At 50.2% G+C, this 12,211-nt stretch overlaps 1 protein-coding gene across 4 annotated transcripts in view; it reads left to right on the forward strand.

Moving 5' to 3' along the window:
* Positions 1-11,289, forward strand: part of Wscd1 (WSC domain containing 1) — a 47,953-nt gene extending 36,664 nt beyond the window's left edge. For all 4 annotated transcript variants that reach the window (XM_071603282.1, XM_071603283.1, XM_027922687.2 and 1 more), the window contains exons 7-9: positions 720-884; positions 3,921-4,121; positions 6,588-11,289. In XM_071603282.1, the coding sequence (XP_071459383.1) occupies positions 720-884; positions 3,921-4,121; positions 6,588-6,940 (719 nt within the window). In that variant the 3' untranslated portion in view covers positions 6,941-11,289. The remainder of the gene's footprint in view (positions 1-719; positions 885-3,920; positions 4,122-6,587) is intronic.
* The last annotated feature ends 922 nt before the right edge of the window (positions 11,290-12,211 follow it).

Below are 12,211 nucleotides of genomic sequence, written 5' to 3' on the forward strand. Positions count from 1 at the left end.
TTCAGGAACCCCTGGCCCTTTATCTGAGTCTCTCTGGGGATGATGGTGTAACAGGAGGATGAGAAGAGTGGGGAAGAAGGGCAGGCCCAGAGGGACATCAATGGCAGGTGGTGGGGTTGGGGGGCTTGGGGAGAAGAGAGCTCCATCTCTAAGACCTCTAGACCCTGGTATCGTCCTTGGTGTGAGCATCACATCTGCCCTAGCTGACTTTAAGAACTGAGAGGGGACAAGCCGGTGGAAAGGAAGATTCCCAACTTCTGGAGCATCAGCTCGGACTAGGACAGCCCTGAGGGCCTGAGGGTCTGGGGACTTTCTCCTGGCCATTTCATGTGCTAGAAAAGGAAGATGAGCTCCAGAGAATTTCTCACCTGAAATGAGGCCATCCCTGGTTCCCTGTGGTATGTGACATGGCTCAGCCCAGCTAGACCTCCTGTCCACCTCTGCTATTAGAATCTGGAGTCATCTGGGCAATGCTACAAGCCAGAGTTTGGCTGTGGCCATAGACATGAAGTGGGGTGAAAGTCCATAGAGCAGCCTTGTCATGGGGCTTTCTTTGGCCAGCTACAGACCTGTGCACCCAAGGTTCAGGAGGCAAATGCCTTCACCTCATTGGGCCTTGGTTTTCCCGTCTGTTAAATGGAAATCTTGGACCGTCAGTTCTCATCCTGGGGAATCTGGAATGGAGGGGAGTAACCCTGGGATGACTTCTGGACTTTCAGATACTCGGTGCACGGACAGGAGGTTCCTGCCCAACAAATCCAAGGTGTTTGTGGCTTTGTCGAGCTTCCCGGGAGCCGGGAACACGTGGGCCAGGCACCTGATCGAGCACGCCACCGGCTTCTATACAGGGAGCTACTACTTTGACGGGACCCTCTACAACAAAGGCAAGTCAAAGCTGCAGGGAGGGGCAAAGGAGCTCCCAGAGGTTAGACTGTCCCCTCCTGGGGCATGAGAGCAGTGCCTGTCAACCTTGAGCATGCATGAGAATCACCTGACTGCCTTTCTAGAATACAGATTCTTGGGCCACACCCCAGAGTTTGATTCAGTTTGTCTGGGTTGAGGCCCGGGAATGTGCATTTCTAACCAGCTTCCAGGGGCGGCTCATGTAGCCAGTCGTGGGACCACTTAGGGTAGAACTTCATGAGACAGTGCCAGATTCAAAGGGTCAGACTCGCAGCTTGGATTCCCTCTCTATAAACATTTTTTGAATTTCCCTTTTTTTTTTTTTTTTTTAGGCAAGGGGTAGCTCATCAAAATGCAATTTTCTTTAAATAGGTCCAAAAATCTCGAAGAGTTTTATGATTTATAATCTTTCCCTTGTAGAAATAAGAGGCCTCATTATGCCAAGTAAATTAACTTAAATGGTTCAAGACTGTGTGCTGTTTAAGAATGAAGAGCCTCAGACAAGTCAAGTGGCATCTAAATTTGGCAAAATGTATTTATCTGTTGTCAAGTGTTATGGCATTTTTGCTGGGTTTCTTAACCAGAGTTTGGTTTAGGAAAAGATGATTACTGTCAGTAACATCCTAGAGAAACAGAAACATCCTAAGCTTAGCAGAAGGTTCTGGAATCACTCATAACAATCTTTGTCTGGTTGGGAAAAAGCCACAGTTGCCCATGTAATCCAGCCTCAGGAGTGCTAGGACCACCTGCAGATGGGGGAGGAAGTGGTCAGATAAGTTTGTGGTCCTTCCCACTCTGGCCTTTCACCTGTGCTCAGGCTGCTGTTATCCGAGTGTTCGTCTAGATAGGCCTTCCCTTATAGAAGCACCGTATGTTTTGGTCTACCTATGACTGTCTGACCCAAGCCTGGAATAGCGAGCTACTCAGTTTGGTGTAATATTGAGTCGAAGATACTTTAGAGATACCCAGTGGATTTTTGAGCCTTTCAGGACTGGATGTGGCCTCTGACCTCAGAGCACAAACAGAGTGATGACACGCACACATTCAAAATTCACAAGACAGCGCCAATTGCCCGAATGCCCACCTGTTGTGGCAGGTGAATGTGGGTCTGAGCTATAAGGCAGAATAGCTGCTGATGGAATGGGCTAAAGCACCAAGGAAGGAACCCAGGGTCTCAGGATTGTCAAAAACTCAAGCTTATTTAGCTGCTGTTTTGATTCTTCCTTTTGTGGCATTTCCCAGCTACTTTGAGAAAACGAATCAAAGCAAAGGCTCCTGCTGTTTGACCCAAGGTAGTGATGAGTTTTGTTGGGAGCCACATGGGCCGTGTGTGTGATCTATGTGCATTTGAGGGGACTGGACTGACGTTGCTGCTCTGACTGGGCTGTGCGACATGTGTGTCCTTTTCGCTCTCTCTACCTATGATCCCACACAGCAGCTGAGATGGGTGTGGCTTTCCAAGATGTCAGTCAATCTGATGACTGCAAGACATCACCAAGCAACCCCCTGAAACCCAATTCCTTGCCTTATTTGGGTGGAACTTTCTCGAGTGTCTTTCCCCCAATAAAGAGGGTTTCAGGCATGCACTCTGTCTCTCTTTGCCTGCCTCTCTTGCCTCCTTTATGGAAGCTAGACCCCAAAAAAGGTATTTTCTGTCTCTGTGTGGTTAGTTAGTAGCCAGCCCAATTCCTCTGGAGTGACCCTGACTGATTCAGTCGCATGTTGTGGCAGAGTTTGAAACTTGCGTTGGGTTTCATGGATAAACCCAGGCTTCCAAATTCAGGAGATTTACATTTCCCCAGCATCAGAGAAACCTCTGCTGCTCACTGTAGACATAAGGGCTTCCCAGACATTTATGAGGAAGGTGCAGATGGAAGGACTCATTTAGTTTCTAAGAGCCCAAGATAAGTTCAGGTTCAGGTGAGATCTTTCTAGGAATCCTTCTATGACATCCTGCTCTTTGGTCTCCCCTTCTCCCCTACTCTTTATTATCCCCGTAAGTCCTTATGCTCTGTGCTTGGGCCATTTCACCTACTAAAGTGTAAGCTAAAAGACAGGGGCTGTCTTATCCCTATCATAGAGGAAAAGGCCAACACAGTGGTCAGCCTTCAGGGAATCATGTGACCCTCTGTGGATGGACGGGTAGAGTCTTATTTTCTCAGCCAGTTTTCATTGAGTCTCTGAGCACCCAAGTGGCCCAGAGAGGTTGGTCAATGGGAGTAAGCCTCCATTTCTAGAAATTGAGCCTTATGTTCTTCTGGGCCAGGCTCAAACACTATGGACGAGACCTTGACCAGACCTGCTTTGAATCCTAAGCTGGAGAATCTTCTTACTTCTAAGGTTGGACCTTGTTACAGGCTATGGCATAATGTCAGAGGGTGGGATTACAGTTACTCAAAGCAATTAAGCCTGATGGCATTCCTGCCCCTACTCTGGGGAGGTGGATAGAAGCTGAGGGCCTCACAGAAATATGCCAAGGCACGTGGAGAGAGCCATGGCACTGGTTTCATGTGCTGTGTGATCTTGGGTTCATCATATACCCACTCTGAGCCTAAATCTCTTCATCCAGCTCTGCCTGCAGCTATGATTAACTCAAAAGGCTATTTACAATGCTCATGTGAAGTTATCTCCAGGAAAAGCCCCCCGTATGTATGTGTGCATCTGAGAGTCTATACGGGTACATGGTTAGGCCTTCTGCCTCCTGACCCCTGGGGGCTACAGGAGGTGACTTGCTTCATTTCTTAAGCAGATATCATCATTTTTGACTCTTAAACACTTCCTGCTCCCTCGTTCCCTGGGATAGGGCTACTCCTGTAGATTCCTTTCCTATTCCCATCCATAGGTCCTTTCAGGGTCCCCTGTGGTGCCACCCATGGTCCTCTCTTGCCCCTGATGCTGGCTTTCCCTCAGAAAGACCTTTCCCTGCATCAGACCTTCTGCTGCCATGTACGTATGGTGCCCCCTGGGGGAGCAAAGGTGCCTCTCTCTACCTGTGCTCTCGCGCTTCTCCTGGGCAGGGTTCAAGGGTGAGAAGGACCACTGGCGGAGCCGGCGCACCATCTGCGTGAAGACCCACGAGAGTGGAAAGAGGGAGATTGAAATGTTCGACTCAGCCATCCTGCTCATCCGAAATCCCTACAGGTCCCTGGTGGCCGAATTCAATAGGAAATGTGCCGGGCACCTGGGCTACGCACCTGACCGCAACTGGAAGAGCAAAGGTAAGTGGCTGCTCAGGTGGGGGTTTCAAAGGTATGGACAGGATGCCCATAGGGATTCAGGATCATTACATACAGTCCTGAGGACTTGCTGCTGTGCCTGGCTTGAGCTGGCCCCCTTTCTGTCCCCTCTGAGCCCGCTCAGTTCATACGTCCCAATGTTTTTATATGGATGCCAACTGGACGTCCAAGAATCTCTGCCCACTCTGAATGGGTAGTGGGGTAATCTGCACCCCCTTTCTATCCCTACTCATATCCTGAAGACTCATACAGAGCTGGAAGAAGAACATTGGCTTTGGATCCACCTGGGCCTGATCTGTGCCCTCCTCTGTGTTCAGGACCAGGGTCCTCCATTATAAAATGAGGCCAAGACCCGCAGCTCATGGGGATTCGGTGATCAGTGAGATAAAGTGCATGCCCACTCTGTGGTCAGTGCTCAGCATGCCAGTCGCCTCCTATACTGTCCCCCATGACTCTTCACAGTGTCCTAGAGGGGAAGAGCCACCCATCTGACTTTCCAGATGAGCCCTGAAAATGTGGCTAAGTGACTTGACCAGTGGGCCTGGGTGGTGGGTGGCAGAGATAGGTCACAAGCCCTGAATCTTCGTCAGCTGGGGCTGCCATGACAGTACCACAGACTGGATAGCCAAAATATCAGTTCTGGAGACCGGAAGTCCAAAGTCAGAGTGCCTGCCCATTCAGTGCCTGGTGAGGCCACTCTTCCTGGCTTGCAGAGGGCCACCACCTCCCTGTGCCCTCACAGTACAAAGAAGAAAGCTCTGTGGAGGCTCATTGCAGGGACTCCATCCTCATGACCTCATCTAACCCAAATCACCTCCCGAAGCCCATCTTCAAATACCATCATATGAGGGATGAAGGCTTCAACATATGATTTTGGGGAAACTACAAACTTTCTGTCCCTGGCACCCAGATTCAGAATGACTTATTTTTCATGGAGTCAGTCTGCCAACCCATAGTTACTGAAGTTGTACTATTCCAGGCCCTGGGGCCCAGGCTGAAAGGATTAGGATCTCTTTCCTGCCTTGAGGGACTTTCCAGATGAGCCCTGAAAATGTCCAGCCTTTGACAGTGAATAGTAGAGATGCCGGTCTGATGGTAAAATAATGCAAATGTAGTCAGAAATGAAACTGTGATCCTACAGGCTGAGCTCGGATCCCTTCTCTGCATCTTGCAAACCTTTTGACCCTAGGCAAGCGACATACCTTCTCTTCAGAACTGTTTTCCCATCTTAGAAACTAGGTTAGCCCCTATATCATAGGGTCACAGGGAAAATGAGAGAAAGCAAGCCCCAGAATTTGAGGTGTATCAGTAACCCAATTATGGAAATTATTTTTGTTGTGATGAAATTTGTATCCTCGCCCCCGCCTCCAAAAAATTAATTTCTTAATTTTCTGGAAAAGGGTATCTCATAGAATAAATCATCTGAAGAAGTTTGAGGCCACGTCCTTCTGTGGTGTCATTGTATGTGCTACTTCCCAGCAGGGTCACGGGTTCAAATTTTGGCAAACAAATTCACAAGACACCATAGGCATCCATCAAGTACCACATTAACCTAGCTTCACAGGAGGACCCCGCACAGGACACAGAGCTGCATCTCACCGGGAGGCCCAGCAGCTTCCCAATGCTGCTCAGTCACAAAAAGGGTCTTTCTTTTTTTTTTTAAGTTGTAGATGAACACAATACCTTTATTTTATGTATTTATTTTTATGTGGTGCTGAGGATTGAACCCAGTGCCTCACACTTGCTAGGCAAGTGCTCTATCGCTGAGTCACAACCCCAGCCGTCCCAAAAGGGTCTCTCTTCATGGGGGATCTGGCAAGTTGGCCCTAGGTAGTGGGCAGTAGAAAAAACCTGGTTACCTCTTTCTCCTCGAGGTTGGATGTGCAGAACAGCCAAAGACGGGCCAAGGTGTTTGTGGTTCATCTGAACAGAGATGCCCTGCTTGGGTTCCCCATCAGTCTTTTTTTTTTTTTTTTTTTTTTTTTTTAAGTTATACCTGACAGTAGAAGGTATTTTGATGTACATAAAAGAAATGTTGCTGTGTCATGATAGCCTGAGACCTGAGGGTCCACCCACATCCTTTCCTGTCCAGATACAGTACCTGAAGTCAAAGAGCTCATAGTACAATAGAAGAGATAACCAGTTCTTGGCACACAGCAGGCCACATTTGTCTTCACTTGGTATGTTTCCAAGGAAACGCTGCTGGGCGAAGGCAGACTCAAGGTCACTATCCCTCAGGCAGACCTGGGACTCCTCCCTCAGAGCCCAGCTTGATATTAGCCCTTTATTCATGCAAGATCACGGAAGGATCTTGCTCCCACAGGGACCCAGGAAGGTGGGCCCTGGGCAATGGGCAGTGGAAAATCCTGGCCACTTCTCTCTCTTGAGTGGGGTCAGCGACCCCTGGCAGGGCAGCTCCTGACTGTGTCCCTTCTGTGCCCATCCTAGAGTGGCCAGACTTTGTGAACAGCTACGCCTCGTGGTGGTCCTCGCACGTCCTGGACTGGCTCAAGTATGGGAAGCGACTGCTGGTGGTGCATTATGAGGAGCTACGGCGCAGCCTGGTGCCCACGCTCCGGGAGATGGTGGCCTTCCTCAACGTGTCCGTCAGTGAGGAGCGGCTGCTCTGCGTGGAGAACAACAAAGAGGGCAGCTTCCGGAGGCGTGGCCGACGCCCTCAGGACCCAGAGCCCTTCACCCCCGAGATGAAGGACTTGATCAATGGCTACATCCGGACAGTAGACCAGGCCCTGCGTGATCACAACTGGGCGGGGCTGCCCAGGGAGTACGTGCCCAGATGATAGGCCTCGGCCCCAGCTGCCTACTGCTGAGAATAGACTGCCACTCCTCGTGGCTCACCACTGCTCTGAGGCCCAGGCTGGAGGATCTGTGGGACACATGGCTGCTTGTACAGCCATCAGGGAGGCCCACTCGGATGCTGTCCTCCATGCAGGGAGACCTGGACACAGCGTCTGTCCAGACACACCTCACAAGACAGACAAAAAATGGGACACACTGCTAGCCAGACACTTTCGTTCTCAGACACACACAGACATTATGCTCACAGTGCCTGTTTTGATGTGACTGAACCACCTGTGCAGGGTGCGCCAGACACCCCCAGCCTTGCAAACACAGCCAGAGATGTGTACACAGATGTGATGTGCCAGGGTGTGTGCCACCAGAGGTCATCTCTTTGTCTGTCTCACACACCCATGTGCAAACATACATGCATCCTGGGCTCTAAGAATTCCTAGGCTTCCTGTGTGCAGCCCCAGCACAGACTTGCCTGCCAGGCTCTTGACTGTGAAATGCCAGGTGGGCCAGGTATTTGTGCTCTGAGCAGCATGGACTGTGGAGATGGAGGTGGACCTACAGATCATTGCTGTTGGGCCGTGTAGACCTGACCACATGTCTGACATCTCATAAACGTGTGTGCTGTGACTACCAGGCACCGCCAACTGTAGCCCTGATTCTCTCTGCTCTGTGGGTGGGCTGGCGGCACTGTGGGCAGAGTAGATCCCCACCCCTTCCTCGGCCAGGGCACACATTGACCTCAGGCAGCTGCAACAGCTCCGGAGCTGCCACCCGCTTCCAGCTCACCCAGAACAGTGCGCCTTGGAGTCTTGGAGTGGGGCCCTCTTGCCCATCTTCCCACGACCTCTGAGGAAGCTGGGGATTCATCCTGCCCCTGGGAAGTAGGGTGTGAGTGCCAGGGGGCAGGGCAGGGCAGGGCTGGGCCTCTAAGGGAGCCTGAGATCAGGGGGTTCATGTGCCAACAAGAGGGGGCTGGGGGCAGGCATGGGGACTTGGACTTGGGGACCCCTGGAACTGATTTCCCACATGTATTGACAAACTCCTGTTCTCTATGAGGATCATAAGGATGGTGTGCTATGTGACCTTTGGAGGAGAGGCTGTGGCACAGCTTCTGCCTGAGCCCTGGTGGCAGAGCCCTCCCTGTCACTCATTCCCCCCTGACACTTCCTGTCACTGTTGCATTGTGACAGCATCTTCACCACACCCTCTGTCTGTTTCTGTGAGGCTGACATTGTTCCCACTTGTTCATCCGTTTCCTCCAAAAGGAAAGGAAGTCAGACACACTGACGCCTGCTGTGTGCTGTCCACCTGGGAAGGCGGAGGCCAAAGGCCCCCTCTTGCCCCCTACCGCCCAACTCACTATCTAATGGGGCAGAGGAGGCCCTGCCACAAGAGAACAGAGCACTGTCACAGAGGAGCACGTGTGCTGTGTGACTCAGAGGGGACTCAGCCCTTGTGCCCAGGGTCTTTGGGGAGTGCCTCATAGCTGCTTTGAAGTGTCTTGAGGAATCTGTAGGAATTATCCCAACAAAGGACAGGAGAAGGGCCCACCAGGCAGAGAGCAGCAGCTACAAAGGCTCAGGGGCTGTGTGGCCCTGGCCTGCATGCAAAATAGGCAGATGGTTGAGCGTGGGGTGGGAGTGTCTCTCCACATCTGCAGTGGGGAGCAGAGGGGTGGTGAGGACATGTGGGGCCCTCTGTCCTCACAGCCACTCAGTGTTGTACCCTGCCAGCCTGAGACCAGAGTGTTGCTGATGCTAGTGACCTGCATGGCTCACCCTCTGCCACATGTCTTGGGCTTAGGAGAGGTTGGTGACTGGGTGCAAGGCACTGGGTGGTCCACGTGCCGGCAGGAGTGTGGAGATGGGGTTGCACTCTGGCCTTGGCAGGGAGAGGAGGCCTGGTGGGCCTATCCTGGGAAAGCCATTGGGGACACCTCCCTTAGCCAGAGCCAAGCTGCATCAGGAGGAGGTTCAGGATGAGGAGTTTGGGAGCACTGGACACTGGAGCACTCCAAGTCTTTGTTCCCTGGCCCCGCTGTCTCCCAGTGAGAATAAGCCGGGGTACAGGACCCAGGGGAGCTGCCGTTCCCGCCATCAGGGGGGCTTGAGGCATCCTGGTAGTCTCCAGGTGTTTCCTGATGCCAGGCTGTTCTTGGTCCTCTCTCAGCACCCCTCAGTTTATCTGAAAATTTGGAACAGCAAGGTCTTTCATTATTGGCTCAGGATGGCTCTGCCCATTGGGTCTGTGAAGGTTCCTCCTGAGGTTGTTTCCCTTGGGCTGCAGGAGGAGTTGAGGCCCATGGGACTTTCCATGCTGCCTGGGCCCGTGTGCGTCCCAGAGCAAACCTGGAGTCTCACAAAAAGGAATAGGCATAGCATCAGACTGCCTGGGAATAGGAATGCTGGCCTCCTCCCAAGATGGGTCCCTGACTCAGGCCCTCACCTCCCAAGTCATCCAGAAGACTGAATCCATGGAGGCTGGGAAGGGCAAAGATGGAGCGAGAATACTTAACTGGGCCTGTAGCCAGGGCATGACCCTCTGTGTTTCTCCTACCACCACAGGAGTCTGGGACGAGCAAAAGCCCTAGAGGTTTCTCCTGAGTTAGTACATTCACTGTTGCCATATGCCCCAAAGCATCATCTGCTTTCAGGTGGCATGCCACTAGCTCGCATGGCCTATGGTTTACAGTGCACATAGCTAGTAGTACAGGTGAGTAGAGCAATGATGTCTGCGTCCATCCAGTTCACACTGAATCACCCCAAATAGCAAAGCACCTGACACTTGATAGATGCTTCTGGATGTTGGATGAACAAGGAAGCGCAAAGACCCTGCAGCGGCTGCTGGTCCTCAGTAGCCTTCATCCTAAGTATAACTCATTAACAGGATGGGGGATTTGCTCATCCTTTTGGGAAAGTTCATTTGACTCCAAGTTAAGTCTGATCTACAGCTCAATAAAGAAGACACTGTCCCAATCAGCAAGGGTAAAAGCTGACCTGTTTATTGGGCAGAAGTGTGGCAAATGCATCAGGATCCAATTAGAACAGAAGAGAAAAACACTGACTCTCTACAGATTCCATCTTCAACAGCAAAGCTATGGAGTGACACAAACCTGTGTTAAAACATGTAATTTTCATGGATTTTTATCTCCTGTTGTGGATCAATTTGGAAAAACCAAAATATATAATTTTAAAAAACTAAAACACATTCTGATAATCCCAGTGATGTGTAAATGAGGGAGAAGAATAGACAGACTCCCAAATCCTGGGAAGAAAGCTGCTTAATTATGTGAGCATCTTATAATGAAGCTTCTTGCAGCTAAAATTAGATTTTGAGTGCATGAATATGCGATAATGTTTGCACATCAGAATGCAGTTTTTCCTCTTAAAAGTAGCAAGAGCTACTTGGTTCTGAGGAGGCCTCACAGGGGGAGAAGGAAGTGTTGAAGTTGACCCTTATGATGGCAAGAATCCTTGGGGGCCCAGGTTTGTTTTCTTCTGACCTGGAAACTTAGTGACTGTGTTTGAAAGTCAGTGATTCCAAAGACGTTCATGAGGGTTAGGGAGAAATCAGTTGGTCTGACCTCACACTGGTCCTCAATCATGGGTGCATTGGCCTGAACAAGAGAAAAGTGGGATGGAAATAGCAGAGAGTCTGTGATGGCCAGACTGGGTTGTGGTTCTCAGCTCTGCTGCCATCTTGAACAAGGCCATCTCTGTTCCATTTCAATCTCTCACCCACAAACCAAGGGATATGATAGATATTGGTTGCATCCCCAGTATCCATTCTCCATTTCCTCGTTTAGTTTATGCTGGGGCCCCATGTGATCTGGTAGAGCTGTCTCTTTGGGGGAGGAACACTTGACTTAGGATAAGCCAACAGCCCATTCCTTTTCCCGGGCTGAAGAACAGGTCCAAATGTGACCAGGTGAGCTAAGTCTATGCCGCCAGAGGGAATTCTGAGATGCTTCTGGGACTGTTGGGTAGCAACCTGCTGGATGGGAAGAAGGAAGCATGGGTTGAAATGGTGCCATGGTGAGGAATCACTCTCAGCTTGAAGCTGGCAGTACAGGAGGGAGAGTCCAAGAAGCAGAAATAAACCAGTCCTTGGTGACACTGTTCACATACAAGGTCAAACCTTGCCTGAGAGTGACCCTACCTCTGGACTTTTTTGATACATGATCCAATAAAGTCTCTTTATTGTTTAAGTGGGGTTGAGTTGGGCTTCTGTTGTTCACAACCCAGAGCAATGTACAAAGAGCTTGGATTGAAAAGCCCTGAGGCACTGACTTTCTCTGTCTCTGTAGCTAATGTAGATAACACCATGAGCCGGTAGGACTGGGAGGTTACTTTCACAGGAATGGAGCTGGGTGTGAAATGCTCAATAAAAAGCCGTGCTCAGTCAGCCCAGACGTGTAAGACTTTTAAGTCAGTATGTGGATGTCACCCCAGGCACCCTCAGGAAATAATTCCTCTGGGTGCTCAGCCCCAATCATCACTTGTCTCATTCGATCTTTATCCACCCAAGGGTGAGGTTATTATTTGATCATTATCTTTGCTTGACAGAGGAGAGGACTGGGATGCCAAGCTTTAATGGTTATTCCAGTATGACCCTTTCGTATTGAACATAACTCCTTTCATGGAGGATACATGGTGGTGTTGGAAGGAGTTTGATATGCTTCTTGGATTGGGGGTGAAGAGTTGTAGGGGATAGCAGATACTGATGGCAGCAGATGAGCAACAAACTACCTTCTGAGGAGGGCAGTTATAGTGAACCACACAACTTTGATTTTTGTTTTGAATGGAACGTGCAAGCTTGGGGCAGAGTAGAATTGTCACTGGAGGAGAGCTGATGTGGTGCCACCAAGGAGTCCTGTCCTGTCTTTCTTTCTCTAACCCCACTGTGTGCCAGAAATTGGAGGAACAAAGAGAGTTAGTGATGTGGGGTCCCTATCTTCAAGGTCTCATTGGATTGACTGTCATGTTTTATGCCAGGTGGAGGTCTGTACAATATAGAGAGATCGATGAGGATCCCAGGACATCTGTGTAAGTATATTTGCCAGTTACAGCAATTGTGGCTGAAGATAGCCAACTGTGGCTCCTCTTGAGAACTTCAAGTGTTCAGGAACATTGTAGAAACTCAGGCCTCTGCCATGGGAAATATGAGCAGATCCACCTTAAATTGTAAACAAGATTGCTTCTCTAGTATGAGGAAACTTGATGTTAATCAAAAGTGAAAAGAATTTCAGCAAAACCACA

The sequence above is a fragment of the Marmota flaviventris genome, chromosome 17, assembly GCF_047511675.1.
Source record: "Marmota flaviventris isolate mMarFla1 chromosome 17, mMarFla1.hap1, whole genome shotgun sequence".
Lineage (NCBI taxonomy): Eukaryota > Metazoa > Chordata > Mammalia > Rodentia > Sciuridae > Marmota > Marmota flaviventris.